General features: G+C 44.0%; 1 protein-coding gene across 1 annotated transcript in view; it reads right to left on the minus strand.

Moving 5' to 3' along the window:
• Positions 1–238: 238 nt before the first annotated feature.
• MAML2 (mastermind like transcriptional coactivator 2) overlaps positions 239–22,069 on the minus strand; it is a 215,428-nt gene continuing 193,597 nt past the window's right edge. Inside the window, exons 3-5 of the mRNA XM_064645110.1 lie at positions 13,032–13,235; positions 10,583–10,694; positions 239–4,993 (exon numbers count right to left, since the gene is read on the minus strand). Of these exons, the coding sequence (XP_064501180.1) occupies positions 4,011–4,993; positions 10,583–10,694; positions 13,032–13,235 (1,299 nt within the window). The 3' untranslated portion in view covers positions 239–4,010. The remainder of the gene's footprint in view (positions 4,994–10,582; positions 10,695–13,031; positions 13,236–22,069) is intronic.

Raw genomic sequence — 22,069 nt, forward strand, 5'->3', positions numbered from 1 at the left:
TTTGTTAACCATCACTTGTTAACCCTTACTGGTAATGAAACCATGTCTTCAGTCACTAGGAAAACATCACAGCTCTCTTGCGAAGAGGCAGGCTGAGCTCCTAGAAGCTGCCACATGAACATTTTTCTCATCCCCCCTCCTAAAATATCACCATAATTTTAATTTACTCAGATGAACCAGCAGGTGACTAAGCAGACATTCAATATAAAATTCACATTAAGAAAAGAGACACTTGGGATAATTTTGATTGATTTATTGGCAGAGTTTTGATAGCTACTGAAAAACATACTATTCATGTTTAGGTGAAAAATAAATGAAGTCAAATAAGTGTCACTGCATAGTACTAGGAGGTATATACAGCCACATGTAAAAATGCATAAACACAAACATTTCTGTACAGCATCTTTTCAGTCTGTATAGAGAAACACTGGTTTATAATATGGGGAAAATATAAAGCAGACATACATGCAACAAGGACATGACAGTTACATAGGTCCCACCTGCATCCCAACAGCTGCAATAACAATAATAACAATAACAATAATAATAATAATAATAAAAGCCTTTTTCAGGGAAAAAATTTGAAACCTGGAATGTTTTCATACTGAGGTTTCCAGAGAGCTTCAGATGTCAAACCTATCTGAAGGTTATTTAAAGGCTTGATTCAAAGCCCTGTGAAGGCAATGGAAAGACTCCATCGATTTCAATGAGCTTGGGGTCAGACCCAGCTATTTAACCATGATCCCATTCTGCCCTCCCCCAAAACCCAAAGTTGAAGTCTGCAGATAAAAATAAACAATTGTATCATACAAAACTTTGTATATAGAATACAAAAGGTAACCGTTGACTTTTTGTATAAAATACAACTTTGTGATAGTATATTTATTTCACATATGTATAAATATAACCCAAATAATATGATTTTTATTATTCCTACCAAAATATTATTACTTTTTGTTGTTGTTTTTACAAAAGTTTACAAAACAAATAATTCTTTATATTTACAATCCAATACTGTGAAGAGTGCCCGGTCAATGATGAAAAATAGACTATAAGGGTAGTGCACTTAGCCATTGCAAAGAAAGAGAAAAAAGACACTAGCTTCATTCAGATACAAGTGTTCTGAAGAAATGATACTGGATTCAAGTTTTGGTTGCAAAAGTCTTTACAAGCTTGCATTTCAAATGCATCAGGCTTATATTTACAGGACTGGACGTGGCCTCTACCGTTTTTGAATTTACTTAAGACAGGATGAAATTTTGCTCCCAGGTATGGCACTCACAGCCCAGTGTCTTTTCCACTCTAGGCTGAGGCCAACAAGAAAACACTCAGCATTGAATCCACCACCACATGGTATCATGGAATCATAGGCTATCCTGAGTTGGAAGAGACCCACAAGAATCACTGAGTCCAACTCCTGACTCCTTGGGATCAGCTCCTCAAATGAACAATTTTTTTACATCATTTTAGGATCTGGAAAACAGTCTGCTCTTAATACAGGAACCAGTGGTGGCTTTTTCAATGGTGTGTGAGGGTAGTTGAAGTTACCAGACTTCAGTCACCATTGCTCATGGTGATACTAACTCAGCCTCGGCCTTAGTGGCATCCATCGCAGTCGTCTGTTCCTACCAGAGCGCTGGCAGTCACTGTTGACCCTTGTAGATGGGGTATGTGCCTGTGTGTCAGGCAGATGAGCCAATCTTCCTTCTGCTTCAAACTCATGTAGCTTCTATTTCAGTCTAGTTTTGCATGACTTATAGGGGATTTGTTAGATTGCATTTGTATCTCTCCAAACTTAGGTGGGACCCCAGTGACCTGAGCTGAAAAGCTCTTCAAGGACTTGGAAAAATTTGTACTGATATATCAAAGGGACCATGTGCACCCCAGCCAAAACTGGGGAGAAGATGGAGCTTTCTGGGCAGCTGAGTGACCATGTTACACAATGCAGGGGTGTGCAAGGATCACTAGCTGGGGTGGCAGAAGGGATTCTGCAGCAGGCTTTCTTGTCCCTCTTACGACAAACATTTCTGCGAATGAACAGCCTCAACTGGCATGCCTAACTAAATGCCCATGTTACACCTTTCCTGGAGGTGCTAGTGCTCATTTGTGTGATGGTGCTTCTTGAAACATCTTGAAAAATTGTGCCCATTTGAAATGACAGGGTGAGCTGACTGGAAAAGCCTTATTAAAACCTCTCTCAAGAAATAGGTCAGATAAGTGCGGGGGCTATTGTCAAATAATCTCCTCATCCCACTGCTACTAACAAGGATGAATAAAGCACTTGCACAGGCAGAGCAATGCCTCTTGGCACCAAGGCATGCAAACGTAGGCATTGTATTCCTTTGCCACATCTAGTTTTAGCTAATTCAGAGGAGGCTGTGAAACACGTCGCACTACATCATTTTAAAGAACAGCATTTTAATTTGAATTGCAAGATCTGTTCCCATCCATGAATCCTGTCTGAATCACTGTGGAGCTGCTTTATAGTGACATCACATATCCTTCTAATGTCCTTACCGACCAAGGCCATTTGCAAAAAATTTAACACAGTTGAGACTGTTCCTTGGTAGGTATGGAATTGCCTGTATGCTTATTGCTCTGCTCTGTTAGCCTTCAAGGCAAGGTGGCTCCAAACTGCCTATGGAAATGGTCCTTGCCCCAGGATATCTTCCTAGTGATGCACAGAAATTGCTCAGGGCAGTGTTAGCTAGGCCATCACCAAACCCAGAACAGATGATTTAGTCCAGTGCCCAAAAATATTCCCTCAAACTGTTTCATCTACAAGCACAGATGTGGTTGAGAGGAGCCGCCTACTGTGAGCTATAATTGATATGCATGCTAGATTCAGGGGCAGAGTCTCTCATACTCCACCCAGTGGAGGCTGTAGGGACCTTGGCCATCACTGGAACTCTTTCAACTCTCCCTGTATAGCAAAGGAAAAACAGGATGGAGCCAAAATGCAGTGCAATCAAAATGACAGCCTCTCCCCAGACAAAAATGATGGCATTTCTTCTGGGGTAAACCTGCTTGATAGAAGAGGACTGGGCTGAACTAACTGACACTCACTATGGGTTAAGATGAAAATGAGCATAGTGGCTTAGATGAGCATTTGCCCTCCTCTAAGCTGGACTGGGAAAGTAGTCAGTGAGGGTCAAATCGTAAGCACCCTTCTCACTCAAGTTCTCCATTAAGTCACTGGAGTCCCTGGGGTAGGGCAAGGTAGCAAAGTGAGGATCCTGAGCTTTGGTAATAGTTCATCTCGTATTTCCCTCAATGCCCAAAATGACTGTGTTACTGGCGGGACAGAAGTGTCCTCTGATAGTCACTGCAAGCACTGATGAAAGGGAGAATGCAAATGCTAGAGCACACTGAGTAATGTGTTGGATGATCTGTTTCCTTCTTCTCTTGGATAAGACCACTTACCCTGTTGTGTGCTACAAAAGATAGAGGGTTTATAATAAAATCATTGAGAAAGCACATGTGAGTTTGTACAGAGCAGAAGTAAACGGTTTTTGTAATGCCATGAGATTTACACAGGGCTTGATGCTGTCAGGGCTGTAGTCCCAAGGAAGCTAAGGGCTGTGAACATGATGACTGAAGAACTCTGGACCACTTAGGCTCTTACTTGCACTCAGAGAAATGTTGTTCCACAACCCATACCACTGTCTGGTGCTTCCATATGTGGGAAGCTAAATATGTTTTTCCCCACAGTCCCTGTGAGAAGAACTGATGAGTCTGCAATGCGCTGGGCACTGGTGTGGGGAACAGACCCCTCATGCATTCTCACTCCTTTGTGACAGGCAGGAATATCACTTACGCTATCACTTCATCTGGGGTGACTTCAATTTTGTTCCTAGAGCAACTCTTCAAAGAGGGCAGTTGCCCTATGTGGTATTTTAAAGAACAGCCCAGTTACTGGAGTGTAAATTAATAAAGCAGGTTGTTGGCATCTAAAGAGAAAGCTAATGTCCTTGCTGCCTCTTCATCTGATTCCCTCTCGGTACTGTCACTTATGAGTGGTTCCCTAGAATTTCGTCGAGGTTGATGTCTTTCATCCAGTCATCATTACCAGGTTCTGTTTTCAGTAAAGAATCTATGAAGTCCGAATCACTGTTGAGCGCAGGTCCTATACTGTCACCTTGCTGGTTTAGAAAGTCAAATGCTAGGTCATTACTATGATCACCTCCTTGGTAACCCCTAGAGTTTTGGTTGGTAGATGTGAAACTGGTTGATGGCAGAGATGACGGCGGTGTCATACTTGTTCCTGGCTGATTCAAGGTAGGCATCGTCTGTCCTCTTAGCTGGTTAGGTCTTATGCTGAGCCCTCGTAGTGAGCCAGCAGATTGTCCATTTAGAGTCTGGTGCATTGGGTTTAGAGGGGGCCTCATTTGGACCCCCGCTGTTAACTGGTTAGGAGGGGCCAGTGCACGCTGAGGAAAATGCTGGTTGCCTACATTGCGTTGCAAAGACTGGTTAGGATATGGAGTGCCAGTGGGGAAACGGACCCCTGCAGGCTTCAGTGCATCTTGCTGCTTCACTGCAGCTTCTTGTGGGGCCCAGTTCTGGGCAGTGGCAGTAGCTGTGATCATCACATTGGCTGGCCGTTGAGCAGGGATACCTGTTGCTCCATGGTTCAAGCTTGGCCTTATTTGCTGAGTGTTGACCACTGACCCCGTCCCAAAAGCTGTCACATTGTTTCCCTGTGTCATGGTTTGCTGTCGGGACACCATGGGGTTATTCTGACTGGGCAGAACCTGATTTTGGTTTCTGTGTGGCTGCATTTGATTCATTCCTGAAGTCACGTTGTATGCACTTGGTTGGTTGCAGGGAAGGTTCCCATAGCAGCCCATATTCCGAGCAGCAGGAACAGAAGGCATTCGGCTTCCAGCAGTGGTGGACATGAGACTGGAGCTCTGGGGCATGAGGCTGTGCGTTGAAATTGGGTTGGATAAGGACATGTTGTTGGAGCTCATGCTCACAGCTGCCGAACCACCTGGAAAGGAGAAAATAAAAGTGTTACAACAAGCATGAGTGCATGAATGAGTTGTGTCATTCATATACCAACAGGTCAAAAATCCAGTTTTCTATTAGCAGAATTTCTTGAAGAAGATACTATGCTCTTAAGAGGACTTACATGAACTTGCTCAAGGCCTTATAGATGCCTATCATCCAAAGGGTGGTTTGGCCTATATGAAGCCCTTGGTGGCTTTTCCATCCCTTCAGAGGACAGCAGATGAGCCAAAACTAGTACTCATTGTAAGAGAAATATTAGAGCTGGGAAGGACAGACTGAACCAGTGGGCAGGAGAGAAGACTTCTCTGCCTTTTTCTACAGAAGTGCTAGTCACCTTAGACAGGACAAAGCCTGTTCAAGTGATCACAGATCAAGAACTTCCTTAAAGGGCATGGCTCATCCTGGCTCCCTCTAGAGACAATGGGGAGCTAGAGGCACCATCATCAGGCTCCTTTTTTACCTACAGCAGCAGTATCCATCCTTTCCGGGAATGCCGGTCCCAGATGACAGTGGGAGCCGAGACTGCAGTTCATACATTTGCAGCCATATGCTGGGAGAGCAGTTCAGCCCAGTCTGTGACCTGCCTGTCCTCCCACGTGGCAGCAGAGTAGGTACAAGAACATGACTTAGTGTTCTACCTGGGGAGTCCCACCCAGATGCCCTTCTAAACTCCCTTTCCAGCTGGGCTATTTGCTCCTGTAGAAGCTGAGGGAATCACACATGATATGCTGGCATTTACAGCACATGAAATTCACCTTTTGTGCATTAGAAAACTATGAGTTATGAGTTGGCACAAATGTACCACTCATGGCTAATTCTGCCCACTGGAGGATTTTCCTGTACCTGACATCCACCAACGAATCAGAAGAAGAGAGGCCTTCAGCCTCCAAACCTGGACCCAAGCTCACTTCTGTAGCACATTTGTGGCTACATAGTCTCTATTTTGAGGCCATGGTAAATCAATTATGTCACTGTAGGCTGATTGCTTATGCAGTGCAAGACCGAATTAATCCCTGAGAGGCTGGTTGAAGACAACCGTTTTCCAAACACAGCTGCTGTAGATGGCACTGTGGAGAACACTCTCTGCACAATCAGCTGCTCCATAGCTTAATTGCCTTTGCTACTGTTGCTTTCAGTACAAGCCCTGCGAGAAGCACAGCTTGGAGAAGTCAGGTTCAAGGCTAACGAAAGGAGATGTTTGTTCACACAATGTGTGGGTCAGCTGAGGAAATGTTTGCCGCATGGCACAGTACAAGCTAAATTCTCGTATCACTATGGGTGGCTCCCAAAGCATGAGAAAAGCTGTTGAATGGGCTGGTTACCAAGGCACCATTGCATTTTGGGAATTCCCTGACCCTCTGCCAGAGGAAGGAACATACGATTCTGTAGATTTTCTATTTCATAGATACCAACTACTAACAATTGTTGGACATGGGACACTGCCTTGGTTTGATCCTTCATACATACAACAAAAACAGACAATTTGACTAACTTTAACTTTGTCATAGAATCTTATATATTGGTCTGTGTGATGAATTTTATGAGGTGGTTCATCATCAGTTCCTTCCTACCACACAGGTGCTTCAAGACTATGTCATGCTTGCAGCGTTCTCCGAATACTTTAGTCTTAGTGAGTGGCATGTTTTCCAGTCCCTTGGTCCTTCGAAGCTCTTTTTGACGTTTGATTTCAGAGCTGTGCATCACTGCTGGTCACAGTAATAGCTTTTGCACATCTCCAATATGGATGTAAAGTAAGCTCTATTTTTCTTGTTCGGCCTTGTCTTGGACAGTGTTTGTGCATTCGGTTCCAATCACACAGCCTGTTCACAGTGATATCTGGAGATCTGTCAGCGATTACCTTTTGAGCTGTGGTAATTTTGTGTCACTCTGGTTTCTTAACAAAAATTGGCAGCAAGAAGTCAGATGCTTTATAGGACATTATCTGAACAAGAAATACCATGGAAATTTGAAAAGATTCTTTCATATCAGTCCATGTTGTTTGACAGTAATTATATCCCCTTCCTATATTCTTTATTATTCAGGCTGTATCTGCTTCCCAAGTAGTTTTGCTGAGTTCTTCATTAGGTCACTAGGGCTACAATAACCTACTTACTCTTCTAATTTTTGTCATGGCATTAGCAGTCTGGAGTTTCAAGATTAAGTAGAAAGTAACATTAAAAATTTGGAGAACCTTTCAGCCAGCTCTTTTAAAACTCTTGAAGACAAATCATGCACATACATATTTTAAAGGTCTGTGTTTAGGAACAGCTGTTTAGTATACTGTTCCTGTTGAAATGTCACCATAATGATGTTCAGCTCCCTCAGAGTGGAACTGAAGAAAAAAAAATCATATATTTCTGCCTTTTCTGCATTATTTTTATACATATGCTATTTCCATTTAGTAATGGATGCAAAGGATTCATTTTTTTTCCTTAAGGACTTAAAAATTAACTCTTCCCAAATCATTATTAACACTGAGAGTGACTCCACAACCAGAGTGTTTGTTCCAAATTAATATAAACATAGATACCTAAATTAAGAAGCTCCCCCCCTGTCCTGGGAGGCAGCCTGTTCCACAAGCTGGCTCTAAGCAGGAGACACTTGTAGAGAATATAATTGCCTTAAGAACTATGTTGTCCTAACTTAAGCACCTAAATTCAGTCCCCAAACTGGTCAGGTCCTGGTACAGGAGATGCTGTGGGAGTTCACCTGACTTTAGCTCCACAGGGACAATCAAATTCTCACAGTCAGTGCTCAGCAGGCAACCAGACAATTAGCCCTATTTTTGGCTTTGCTGATGGGTTGTGCGTTTTTGGAACTACTGTAACATGTCTTGTGAAGACAGGCTGAGAGAGTTGGGTTTGTTAGGCCTGGAGAAGAGAAGGTTCTGGGGTGACCTAGCACCTTCCAGTACCTGAAGGAGGTTACAAGACAGCTGACGAGGGACTTTTTACAAGGATATACAGTGATAGGACAAGGAGGAATGTCTTTAAACTGGCAGTGGGTAGGCTTAGATTGGATATAAGGAAGAAATTCTTTACTCAGAGGTGGTAAGGCACTGGAGCAGGATGCCTGGAGAAGTTGTGGATGCCCCATCCCTGGAAGTGTCCAAGACCAGGTTGGATAGGGTTTTGAGCAAGCTGGTCTAGTGGAAGGTGTCCCTGCCCAGGGCAAGAGGGGATTGGAATTGGATGATTGTTAAGGTTCCTTCCAACCCAAACCTTTCTGTGATTTTACAGTCTTTTTGCAGGGGTGATAGGGATGGGGCCCCTGATTCTTTGCTCCTTTATGCTGCTATCAAAGAGGAGGAATGGTATCGAATTCAGTGGCATTTCAAAAGACCTGGAACACCAAGCTGGGGAGAGATGGTTTCCTCCCTCCAGCTGAACTACAAGTTTGTGGAGCTGCTTTACTTGTCATTGGGATGAAGCCCCTCCTGGGGTGACCCTGACAGCTGTTGAACAGACCTCAGTGCTCCTGCAAATGCCACACTCTGAAAAATACAAGTGGATGGGACATGGCTTGTACTTGTACAAAAGACGAAGCTTCCTCTTTCTTTGTATTGCTATTTTTATGATTTTATTTTTAACACAAGTATTTTCTGTTCTGATTTCTTCCAGATGGGAAGAAATGCCTTACCCAGAAGCACAGTGTACAGCAGCTGGGCACCCCAGGCTACAGCGATTCAGAGAAACGTCTTCCCTACCTGATTTACCTGCTTCTTGCCATGACATGGCATTGTGAGGAAAAGCATAGAGGAATAAAATGCTTAATCAAGTTTCTTCAAGCCCTGGTGTTATTTTATTTAGCTTTTTGTCTCTTCTTCCCTGACCTGAGCAGAGCTATTCCCAGAAAAAGGGAACAGATTCCCTGCTGTTACTCCCTTATGCAAGAGTTTCCTAATCACTCCATCTGGTAGCTTTGTTAGAAACTCCTAGAACAGCCCTTTCTCCGAGGCTCACCTAAAAAGCTGCTGTCCTCCCAGGGCTCACTCAGCAGGGACTTGAGATTTGAATGGACAAGTGCTGCCAGTCCCACATGCTTCAAACCCAGCAGATGGGACTCCAAATACCACAAGACTGACAAAGAGTCCATCAGATTAACAACAACAAGAGCCACCACATAACAATGGTGATCTACTCATTTTGGAGCCTTTACAGATGTGGCTGCAGTCACTTCCATTTTCTCTCTCAGGCTGGAAAAGGAATGTTTTTAAGTAAAAGCCAAGAGTCTCAGTTAATCATTTGATTCCAGGAATGAGCCTTTAAACAACACACCAAATCACAAGATTCCCCAGCAAACTGCCAGGGTTGCCAAAGCATTTGTTTTGGGAGCACAGGAGTTAGCCAGCAAGCAGGGTGCTGTCTGCCCTGTGGCATTGCCCTCATCATCGGCTATTACACTGGCATCAGGGATGCTTGTGGAAATTTACTGGAGATCATAAACACTCAGGTCCATTAGAAAGTGGCAGTTTCCAGCAGCAGTTTCCAGCCTGCAGCAAGCTTATCACTGCTAGAACTTGGAAGCAAAGCAAAGGAGTGCTTGAATGCTGCCTGAGCAGCCCAGCCTGGCCCTTCCCCACAGAGCTGTGCTGGTGGTCCCATGGCCAGCAGGTTGGGCAGAGGGGTGGCATGTGAAACAGCTTCACTTCAGAGCTCATTAAAATCGTAATAGAAGATGAAAAAGTTTTGCTAGAAAGGACAGGTAGGAAAGAAAGACTCAGACCACTGGCTGAATCTGCAGAGCCAACAGTTATGGAAAAACAAAACACCAAACCATCTTTTTTTTCTTCAGTGTGTTGTATACAAAATGATACTAGAAGGCAAAGGATTCTTTTTATACTTACATGCAAAGGCACTTTGCGGTATAAAGAACATCCTTTGATCCCATCTGCTGCATTTCTCCCACCTCCTCTCTCTCCTCAGCATTTTTTCCTTTGTTCTCTTGAGTGGCCTCCAGCCAACCAGCAAGGTGAATGGCATGAAAAGTCAAACAGGCAGGCCTGCGCTTCCGAAACTAGACCAGCAGTAAAGCCATGACCATGGCATATTAAAGAGACCAAAAGTACCATCCATGATGGTGCTATGTGAAGTACTTAAAAATCAGTATGAGGGGCCTCACACCGTACAAGAACTGCCATTCAAAGGGAGGGATGGTTCTCGTCTCAGTCTCTGAAGCAAAATGTACCACATACATGAGAGAAGCATCTGGATGGAGTGAGGTTGCATAGTCAAGAGGACACCTCTGCATCAAGTATTTCAGTGCACCTCTGCCCCAGACAGTGCTAATGGGAGGGGTACCAACCCCTTCTTCCCCATGTCTGAGAGAGGCAGTATCAGCTTGGATGAACCACCAGATCACACATCAGCACTTCTCAGTGGTGCAGGACAGTAAGGTAAGTAGCACAGGAGAGCAACAGCCACCACCCACCACTGCCTCTGTGGTGATGTAAGTGGATATCCAGAAAATCATGCCCTGGTCATCTGTATATGCATGGCTCTTCTGGATTGTCTTCCAGTTGGAAGGAAGGAAGGAAACAAACAGTTTCATTGAGCCCATGGGCACTTACCAGGATATTGGTTTGCTTGTTGCATGTTGACCACGTTCCTTCTTTGGTCTTTATAATCTGGTGGTGGACGTGTCAAGTGTCTGTTCAGCTGATCTTGTGGAGTTATTTTCTCCTAGAGGATTAGAGTAGAAATGCATTAATTTGCTTTTCCTTATGCTTTCCTGCCTCTGTGTTTTGCCCATCTCTTTGTTGTCTCAGTATGTATAAATCTCAAGTGTTTCTTCCTTTCACCCTGTCTGGTCCACAGAGGCACCTGTGAAACTGTGTCATCACCCACTAAAGTCTATAAGAAACCTTTTTGCTGGTTGCAGAGTGTTTGAGACTGGTTCAACTTTCCTTAAAACCACTGAAAGTTTCTCAGCCTCTGAGAACACTGTCCACATCTGCAGTGCAGTACAAAGTATCTTCTGATGTACATCCTGTCTTGCTCACCATGCTGATCAGATAGAGGGGCCTGATGGTTCCTCATGGCTCCCTCCCTGTCTGTGCAGCTATGTGTGCTTTCTCTGAAAGAACAGAGACAGAGCAAACACCCACGTCTAACCCAAAAAACCCACACAGCCAGGGTGCAGCTGGGGAGCAACAAAGGCTGACACCTGCTCCTTGGCTGTGTCAATGACTATCAGCCTGTTTCACCCACATAGTTCTCTCGGCATGCACAGCTGGCAAAGAGGACTTCAGCTCATCATCCCCATCCACAGCCATGTCCATTCCTCACTTACTCCTTCCTCCTAAACTGGAGGAGTGACCACAAAAATCAGTTTTGTTCTCGCGCTTCATCTCCCCTCAGCAGAGATGACAGCAGGACACATGGTGTAGCAAAGATGGTGCTGTGCTGGCTGTTTTTCACTCACCAATGGCCTGTGCTTCCCTGTAAATGTGTGTGGTGCTGTCTTTCCTGTTACACTGGGAGGACAAGTGTTGGGGCAAGGACAGAAGGGAAAGATTGCAGAAAAAAATATTAGTTGGGGAGAATTTTTTTTTTATTTTGAGCCTGCAGGGACATGTCTGTGGTAAGAGAAAGATAGAAATCAAAGTCCTTAAACTGAAATCTGACTAGCTGCCCTGTGTTCATAAAGATCTGGAAAGAGCAGGCACCAGAGTCAATGTCAATCTCTCATCAGCATCAGTGTGACTTGATGCATTCAGAGTGCTACTGTTCACCCATGAGCAACAAAACCTTGGGACATGTGGCCTCGTGGCAGGAAATTGTGAATTTGGTGCACACACACCCTTACTGGGCAGCTGCCGGGCAGGCTTCACACCTGGGCACAATGTGCCCGGGTTTCATGCTCAGCTGCCAGAATGGCAAGCTGGCTCATCAGTGTGAAAAAGTCGGGCCCTGGTTTGTGATGGAAGTCCACCAGAGTAATTTGAGGATCTTCTGCCTGAAAAGAGCAGGCAAATGGACCTTCTAATGAAAAATCTGTTTTTTCTTCTCCCAGGAGCACTTAAAAACACTGGGAAAAGAGCCTTTCTTGTGGTGTTTAGGCATTTCTATAATGCATGATGGGAGTGAAGGGTCTGATTAAGAATTTTAAGGCTTGTTTTTACATCCTGGTAAACCTGAACCCTTCTGAAGAAGAAAGACAAGTTATCTCCCAGGAAATCCCTGCAATGCATGCAGAAACTGTAGGCAAGCTTTTTGTGCGTTTCTGTGTACATGATACAAAAGCAAAGTCAAGCTGATTAAAAAAACACATTCTGTAGAGTATTTTCAATTTCTATTTTATTTCTTTTTAAGAGAAGCTATTTGAGCAATTAACTTTTTGTTCTGCTAAAAATTCTGACAGAAAACTGCATCACATAGAGCTGACTTGAAAGCTCCTTTTTCTTCTGCATAAACCAAAAGGCAAGAAATATTTCCTTGTAGAATCCCCCATGCTTCATAAAAGGACCAGTAACTCCCAATTGGTCTCTCAGATACCAAAGGAGTGGGAAGAATTGACTACAGGTATCTGGAAATGCAAAAAGACAAACGGAAAAAGAACTCATGTATGATCTCAGCTGAGCACATAACTTGTGTTGAAACCCAAAATCAATGTACCTGATCCTTGTTTACACACAGGCACTTTACACCATGCTGCCTGGGTCAAAGAGCCTGGAAGTCAGCTTTCCTCTGAGGTTGAAGTAGCTTAGCAGTGCATGTTGGCTTATCTTGCAAAGAAAACCATGGACAATCTCCATATGCCTCAAATCAAGTATATGCTTGGACTGTTCTTGTAATGACACCACAGTAGCTTGGATATTTAAGTTGTTTCATATAGACTGAAGAAAGTTTCAAAAGGGCTTAGCAAAGTGCTGAAAAATATGAGGCACACTCTTGAAGTTTTAGGCATTGCCAAAACGACCTCAAAGTTTAGGGGACTTTCTTTCCCCATCTTAGCTTTCTTTTCTATTGTTTTTTTGACAACATTTTCCATGTAAAATAAGGGATTAGAAAACTTACAGCTTCTGCCAACATCTGCTGCTGTAGAAGGAGTTGTTTTTGCTCCATCATTTGCCGTTGCAGAGCCTGTTTCTTTTCCATCAGCTGCTGATTCAACAATGATTGCTGGGATGAGTTCATGTAACCACTTCCAGTGTTTGGATTTGAGCAAGAACTGGAGCTTGGAGTAGGGCCAGCTCCCTGGCCTACCACAGAGTGTTGATCCTGAAACAGAAAAATGGCTCGTGAAGGATGAAAATAATAACAAGCATCAAGAAAAGGAAATAATCCTTTGTATGTAATTAGCTCAAGTTCAGGACACAGCCCACAGACTCTTGGGACAAGTGACCGATACAAAGGCTTTGACAAATTAAGAAGGGGTTTGAATAACTTTGTTGCTCAGGGAAGAGTGAAAATGTGCCAGGTGATTCCAGTGGAAAACCTCAATATTGTACCAGGAGCTTGGGAAACATGACCAAAAATAACAGAGCCGTCCTGGGGATGTCTCAGGAAACATGCATTGGGCTGTATGGCAGATTGTTTGACCACGAGGGAACAAACTCAGTGTCTGCTGGTTCCTCCATCTGGTGAACAGCAGCAAGAAGTTACAGACTTATTACTAGAAGTGGCATTTATTCTTAGAAAATACAGAGGTGGTAAGTTGATACTTTGCAGTGGGGTGAATGGCGCTGCTTTCATTCATCCTGTCATCTCCCTGACAAGAGCAATCTCTGAGAGATTGCTAATTGACTGCCACTAGCAACAGGATTAAATAGGCTTAGAGTGTATCAACTTCCTTGGTAAAAACAAATGTGTAACTGGGAAGGACCTCGAAGAATGCTTTAGGGTCTCTGGTCTTGGTGAGGAATCTAGATCTGCTTCCTCTTTCCAGTGTGCAGCTTCATGAGGAAGGGATGGCCAAAAGTCATTGCAGAAAGCAATGAGAAAAGTACTTGAGGACTCAAATCGTGCTCATACAAGATGAGACATGGAATGACAATTTGCTGTTCCTTTTCTCTCAGCCATGATTTCCCTCAGCAGCAATATGTTTCTGCCTACTTGCTCCACCGGTGTTTAGTACTTGAGACTTTACCAAATGTAGGAAATAGCTTTCTCAGTGTACACACAAAACCACTCAGCCTATATTGGATCATAGCAAAAGTCTGCTCCATGGCCATTGTCCCTCATGGCATCTATGGACATATGGACTGACCAACAGTGGAGCAAGAACTGGTCTCACATACCCAGGGATCAATGTTGGGACCAGTTCTGTTTAATGTCTTTATCGATGATTTAGATAAGGTTATTGAGTCCACCATCAGCAAATTTGCAGATGACACTAAGTTGGGGGGGAGTGTTGATCAGCTGGAAGGCAGGAGGGCTCTGCAGAGGGACCTGGAAAGCCTGGAGAGTTGGGCTGATTCCAATGGGATGAGGTTCAACAAGGCCAAGTGCCGGGTCCTCCACTTTGGCCACAACAACTCCAGGCAGCGCTACAGGCTGGGGACAGAGTGGCTGGAGAGCAGCCAGGCAGAAAGGGACCTTGGAGTTTGGATTAACAGGAAGCTGAACAGGAGCCAGCAGTGTGCCCAGGTGGCCAAGAAGGCCAATGGCATCCTGGCCTGGATCAGGAACAGTGTGGCCAGCAAGTCCAAGGAAGTGATTCTTCCCCTGTACTCAGCACTGATGAGGCTACACCTGGAGTACTGTGTCCAGCTCTGGGCCCCTCAGTTCAGAAAGGATATTGAGGTGCTGGAGCAGGTCCAGAGAAGAGCAATGAGGCTAGTGAAGGGACTGGAGTACAAGTCCTATGAGGAGAGGCTGAGGGAACTGGGGTTGTTCAGCCTGGAGGAGGCTCGGGGGAGACCTCCTCACTCTCTACAATTCCCTGAAAGGAGGTTGTAGCCAGGTGGGGGTTGGTCTCTTCTCTCAAGCTGCTATCAGTAAGACAAGAGGGCATGGTCTTAAGCTCTGCCAGGGGAGGGTTAGGTTGGATATTAGGAAGAAATTCTTTACAGAGAGGGTAATCAGGCATTGGAATGGGCTGCCCAGGGAGGTGGTGGATTCTCCGTCCCTGGAGGTTTTTAAGATGAGACTGGATGTGGCACTTAGTGCCATGGTCTAGCAACCACGGCAGTAGTGGATCAAGGGTTGGACTTGATGATCTTAGAGGTCCCTTGCAACCCAGCTGATTCTATGATTCTACTCATGCCCTGAAGACCATGGAGCACTGATGCTTATTGCTTTTCAAACTCCAGGAAAGCCCATTTCTGTGCCTTAGCTTTTGCATCCTTCCACTCCCCAATGACACTCACTACAGACTAATCCCACTTATCTTTCTGCCATCTGGCAAGGAAGAAATGCAATGATTGTTATGGGTGTTTCTATTTTAAAATAGTTCTGTGGCTTCTAGATGGGGACACATGAGTGTGTAGTTAGTTAGATAAAGTATTTAAAGACTTTCACTGAAATAAAACCCATGACTTTCTTCTGGAGCCACCTGCAGCCCCCAAGGCAGTCTTACAAACCCACCCTTCAAATTTATTGGGCTCTTACACAATAATATCCTGCACACTTTCTTTCAGTTCCAGAAGGAATCCAGGATTGCTCGGCACTGCCACATTTTTCAGCCCTTATGTTAGCTGCAAGATAGAAAATACCTCCTCTCAACAGACCTGCTTGCCAAGTTGTTGTGCAAACTTTTTTGTCTTTCTTAAAATATTTTGAAAAGAAAAATATGTTACAATAAATTGGCTTTGACTTCTGTATTCAAATGACAACTCTAGCTTGAACCCAGCCACATGTTCCATCCATTAATAGAATTCATCTGTTGCATTTTTGCACAGATAGTGCAGGCTCCCCGAATATCCTTTCATAGTCCCGCTTAAAAAAACCAACAAAGGCCAACTTTTTCATTCCCTCATCCCCTACCAGCCCATATAAGCAGTAGGAGGGATTTTGTTTTAAGATAAACTGTGTAGCGTCCATTCAGAGTACCTATCAAAGAAAGCTCTTCTGTAATAGCCATTGGCACAAAACACCAGCTGCTTGGCAAACAGACCCTGAGAAAAGAGTGTAAATCATCAACTTGGAGCCAGGTTGGGGTTTTTTTTGCATTTGGTCCTTTCCCTGCTGTTCATGAAATGTCAGTGCCAACCTATGAATCTACGATGTGTTACTTCTCCTGCCTGCTGATCTTCCATCAGCCATGTTGGGATGGGAGAAGTTTCCTAATAAATTAGGGGATTAGCTGCACAGCAGTTTGACCCTTCATGAACCAGTGTTATTGAGCCTTGCTCTCACCCCATGCTTGCAGCACTGCAAATCAGACAGCAGAAGGGCTACACTGCTGTCAGGGACGTGGGGCTCTGCTCCTGCACTTGGACAAAGGGCACCTTCCAACATCCCTGATGAGGAAGGGCAGATTTGGGTAGGAGTCAGCCTACTTTCGTTGAACTGTTTCATCCTGCTCTAAGCCTGGCTTTACTGCAGCAGCTTTACTACAACTCCACACATCTAAAGCTGCTGGTACCGCCTTGTGAACCTCATTCCCAGGCTCCCGTGCTGTGGTTCATGTGCTTTAACTTTAGAAAGCCCTGACCAAAGAAAGCCTGGAGTGGGATGTGCACGTCCCCTTGCCCAGGGGCGCCTCTGCCCAGCAGGCTGCAGAGGCAGCCTGGCATCTCTCCATCTGCAGAACCCCAAGTGCTTGCCTGCACAGTGACACCATGCACAAGGAAGGTAACCTTTCCACTTTGCCTCCAAGGAGGCAACATGACCAGGAGAACATCCATGCAGCCAGGTGTCAGGGACAGGCTGGAAGCTTCACACCTCCAACAAGTACAAATGTCCATCTGAGTCTGCCCTCAGTTCCTGCCCCACTTGTTGACATGCCACATCCCTCCAAATGAGCTGCAGCCCTTTTAGAGCTGTGTCTGGTGCCAGCTGGGGCAGTGGCAGCAGCTGAGGGCTGAGTTAGTGTTCACCAAGCACCACAAAACCCCAGCTGGTCCAATGGTGCCGAAACTTCAGCACGACAGTGCTCTAGGTACAAAGCAGGTGTGTTGCACCACGTCCTCTGATGTTACAGTGAGATATAAAACCTATGAGACGCAGAAAGAGGCAGTCAGTGAGAGCTCCTCAGAGCTGGTAGCACAACTGGGGGTTTGTTCATCAGCATCACAAAGAACATTATGTTGAAATGTTTAAATTAGCAGTAAATCAAAGCACATAAGACCAAGTTTGCTTTTCACTATCCTTGCTGCAGCTGACTTTTGTTCATACAAATGAAGGGATGTTTTGGCTTCTAACACACATATGAACTTTATAAAATGCACTTTCCCCCCCTCCCCCCTTTTCCCTTCATCTCCCCTCCCCTCCCTACTTCTCCTTTCCCTTTCTCTTGCCTCCTTGCTTTGGACCTTTCCAACCAAATTGCACCTTTCTCCTTTCCTCTCCTCTTCCTTTCTCTCTAAAGCTTGTCAGGAGCCCTGAAAGCCTTTTGCAAGCTTATGTCTCTGCATTCTTAGTTCAGAAGTGGTTTAGGGACATTTGGCTGGAAAAGGATGGACAAACCTTTTATCTCTTTCTCCTGAAATGCCTTAAATTGCTGAATAACTTTGGTGGGACAGAAGGGAAACAATGGTAATTTTTTTTACTAAACCACAATGCCCACAGAGGCTGTTTGCTTCCCAGCCAGGAGCCCTGGCATCTGTGCCACAAGGCAAGCTTCTGCTTTTAGCAGATTTTCCCTCAAAAGGAGATGAGGAATTTTTCCACCTTTCTGTTCCTCTGTGGGGTAACTCATTTTGTGTCCAGCGTCAAGTCGGGAGTGAACCCATCAAAGTGAGTCTCTTCTAAGTTTAGGTCTCTAACAAAAAATGTAGAGCAGATTCTGTCTAAACTGCCTACTGGAGCTCTCCCCTCACTGTACAGAGGGATGGGGTTGTATAATTAGGCTTCAGATGTTTAATTTAGATAATCAAGTTAGGAACCCAGATTAGATGATAGGAACATTCCCTTACACTCTTCATTTTGGATGCTTCTAGTCACACTTGAGTAAGATGCCTGTAAGAGCGAGTGTGAACACACTTTGATTTGTCAAGCACTAGTGGATCTCTTTCTAAGGGTGTCGTATAGACTGACCAAAAAGCCTCCCAAATTAACCATGCAGAAGATAGGCTGAATTTCTCCTAATACTTGGCTAGAGAGTATTTTTATGCATTCCGGGAAGATCGCTTTCATATGTATAAATAGCATTTGAAAAACCTGAATATTACAAGATATTGAGACCTGTTTTTGCTGTGTCTAGTATCAGAGATACAGTTGGGTGAAGATTGCAAAATATTTCCTTTCAGTAATTTTGTGGAGTGTTTATAAGAAGTTGGCTCAGCCAACTTCTGTGTTTTTCTCCTGAGAACATCTGAGCTCTCAGGACAAAAATTTCAGGGCCAACCATGTTTCCAAGGCACATACACAAGGAATCACAGACACTAGCATTGCAATTTCACAAGCCCAGGCTGTCTGCCAGAAATACTTGTGCCTTCATCCAACCAGGGAAAAGAAGCAAATGCTGTGTCACTCCTTCAACAAACTGGAGTGATGGAGCTCAAAGAGGAAATGTGGACTAATCCCTTTCCACTGAAGCTGGAAATGATCATGACAGTAGAGAGCACACCTGATTTCTGCATCCTCATGGTGTGATTCACCCATTGGAGGGATAGGTTTGGACATCAAGTTATACAGCAGGTACTCAACATGCAGAGGGGTAAGTATTTCAGCACACTCGACTGCTGCAGCTCTCATTGGAAGAGCCAAGGACACTCGGCTTTTTAAGAAGACATTTTTTTTTGACACATCGACATTAAAGTGTACCCTATAACTATTTTCAGAAATAGGTAACACTGTGCACAGTCTCACACATAAAAATGAGTGAGCAAATCCCTCAAAGAAGCCAATCTTCACTAGTGGTGAGAAACCACGAGCAAAAGACTTTGACAGATAGTTAGTTATTTTTGCAATTTTTAATAGAAACCTTTTATTGCACTTTGCCTTTTCAGCACCAAGAGAGCTGCTTACTCCTGAGATCCTTGGGAACTGATTTTCAGCCATTAGTGATTTATTTGTAGCCCTGCCAGAATCCCTTGCTGGAAAGCTGCACAGCCCCATAGCCACTAGCAGGCAGTCTTATAACAATGTTCTCAATCCAAACTTCTTAAACCTGGGCAATGTGGGAGTTGCATCTTGCAGGGTCCAAGCTCAGATTCAGCACTTGCACAGACACACAGCAACAGACCCAGGAACAGTGCCTCATTACCAGCCTTGTCCGACAATCAAGTCTTTAACGAGAACAAAGGTTGACAGTGATTAATCATTAGGACATTTCTTGCTCCTTGCTGCACGTGTTGGAGGCAGCCTCCTGCAGAGGCAGTCTGGCAGATTTCCTGTCTGCTCTATACCAGGGCCCGGGTCCGGACACACAGGGATGTCTTTTCCCAAAGCCAAGCACACAGATGAAAGTCTTGTCTCCATTTCTGAGCACGGCAAATTCGGAATTCATGTGCATTCTGCAAAAATAATAAACCCTCAGCTGTAAATCTGATTGCTGGAAATTCAGGCAAAATGACCTAAAGGAGATTTGTTCATGTCTGAATTTTTCCCAGAAACTTCAAGGATGGATTATTAGTATTTTACCCCATGCACCATGGTGAACTTTTAATATCATCTTCTGGCATAATGTATATAAGAAGGTGTCCATTCTAGAAATATTTTGTTTATTTGTAATGAAAATAACATGCACGTGTTGAAAGTTCAACAGAGGAGGTTATTGTGAAATGTCTGCATTAGAAGAGGAATGTTGGCTCCATCGAAGTCAATGGCAAAACTCCAGCTGACTACAACGGGGCTAGAATTTCCTCCCAGATCTCCATCCAGCCACAGGGGCACGGTGGCACTCTTGGCTTGGAGTGACCTCATTTTACACTTTCTGGACAAGATACCTGGTTCAGAGAGACACCAGGAGGGCCTCCACTAATGTACTTGGGCAAAGACTATCCTGTGCTCTGTATGGAGCTCTACATTTAAATCATGAGCTTTAACTTATATTAAAATAAGTTTGCCAATAAGCATGAATGATGAAGACTTTGGACAAGACCAGACACATAATGATTTGTTCTACTCCAGCATTATCATTTGCAATGGCTGTAATATGCAATACCCACATTGCAACAGGCCAAACCCTTTAGTTTTTCATCACACAATTGCAGGAAAACGAATTAGAGAGGTTTAAGAAAATGCCACTCCTCTAGCTAGAGCAAGAGCTGGTGTGAGTGGACCTGTTTTGCCTAGTACTACAGGACAAGGTGCGTGCGTACACACAGGCTCTGTGCTTCCACTAAGGAGTGGTAATTTCCAGCTGAGGCAGTGAAAACTTCCTAAACTGTCTGAATGAGACATTTGTGATTATCTGCCTGTACCTTTAGTGTGGGCATATATTATCTGTGTATATGTATACCTTATTCATCTAAATGTTCTTGTCTCATTGCCATATGTTTATTATCTTTCCCCAAAATTATCTAGCCTGAGGTTGATACAGGAGAACTACTAGCAATCAAAACTAGAGTCTTGTAAGAGGAAGAGGTGGATAATTCAGTAATAGGTGATGCTCTCATACATACATGTTTATATTTAAATGTTCAATTTCCAAAGCAGTGCTAAAAAAGACACTGAAGTTTTACATATAACAGGCTTATGTATAACATGTATCTTTTTTGGCATCTCACCTTATCCTCATGTTTCCCACCGTGCAGTGACTCTGACAGTCCCACTAGTCAAAGGGTATGTAGGCACCATACAGGGAAGCATGGTCCTGAAGTCCCCGAGCTAGTGGAGACCTGGGCTGCTAGGATCACATGGAGCCAAGTGAACTAGGAACATGTGGAAATTTTATTCTCAAAAGCCACTATTCATTCTCAAAGATAAACCATGCTGGAGAACATTGAATTGAGGATCATTGAGCTCAGTAGGATGCTATGTGAATGCAACCATCTTCCAGACCTGAACCCACACAGGGCTGTCACTATAAGATCAGGTATAAAAGGGTGCAGCATTTGCAAAACTATTACATTCTAACAGACCTAATGGAAATAGAATAGGTCTGTGCCTTTTCTTTTGATCATAAAGACTAATGCAAAATTCTATAGGAAATTACTGTAATTTTTTATCCTCTTCATTTACAGGCTATTATCTAGTTTCCTCAGTTTTTTTCCACTAGCACTTATCTAGGTTTTCTTTGCACCTTCTCTATCCCTCCTCATATAGGATTCTCCCTCTCTATAATTCTCTGTAGTTTAAAGACATCTGTGTCACTTTTAAATAACAAGCACAAAAAAAAAGGGAAAAAAATTGATGACACAATGTGAAAATTTTCCTCAAGCAATAAAAAAAGGCAAAGCAAACACCATCAATGCCAGTTTTGCTGAAGAAGGGCATGAGGGAGCAGTCAACCTGAACAAAACATTCAGTGAAGAAAGAGAAAAATAATTAAACACAAAGAACAATAGCAACAACAGAAAAACCACATCACTGGAGCCAAACACTTGAATTCAAATGGGTACAACATGGGTGACATGACTGTCAGAGATACATATTAAGATCAAAACTCTCCTGCTGAGAATACACAGCAAGAACATGAGCATCCTTAAACCAGAGCCTCCTGGGATTCACTTTCTAAACCAACAGCTCTGAACTCTGACAGAAAACAATGCTCAATACTGAAAAACAATGTGTGAAGAATGGCTCTGACCTGCATCTCCATGCACTGATTGAGGCTACAGGTGAGACATGCCTCAGGTGGGACTGAATCTCTTTGTTCCCAGTTACCCATCTCAGGACTATGACTGGTGGTACAGAAGGAGTTTCCCACTGTGACAAAAAATGTTTCACAATTGTTTCCCACCATACAGCCCACAGCACTGGTGCAAGTGCACAACACAGGGTTCAACAGAGCAGCTATAACTGCCCATCTACTCAGTTTTAAATGAGTCCTTATCACACAACCC

Source organism: Pseudopipra pipra, chromosome 2 (genome assembly GCF_036250125.1).
Source record: "Pseudopipra pipra isolate bDixPip1 chromosome 2, bDixPip1.hap1, whole genome shotgun sequence".
Lineage (NCBI taxonomy): Eukaryota > Metazoa > Chordata > Aves > Passeriformes > Pipridae > Pseudopipra > Pseudopipra pipra.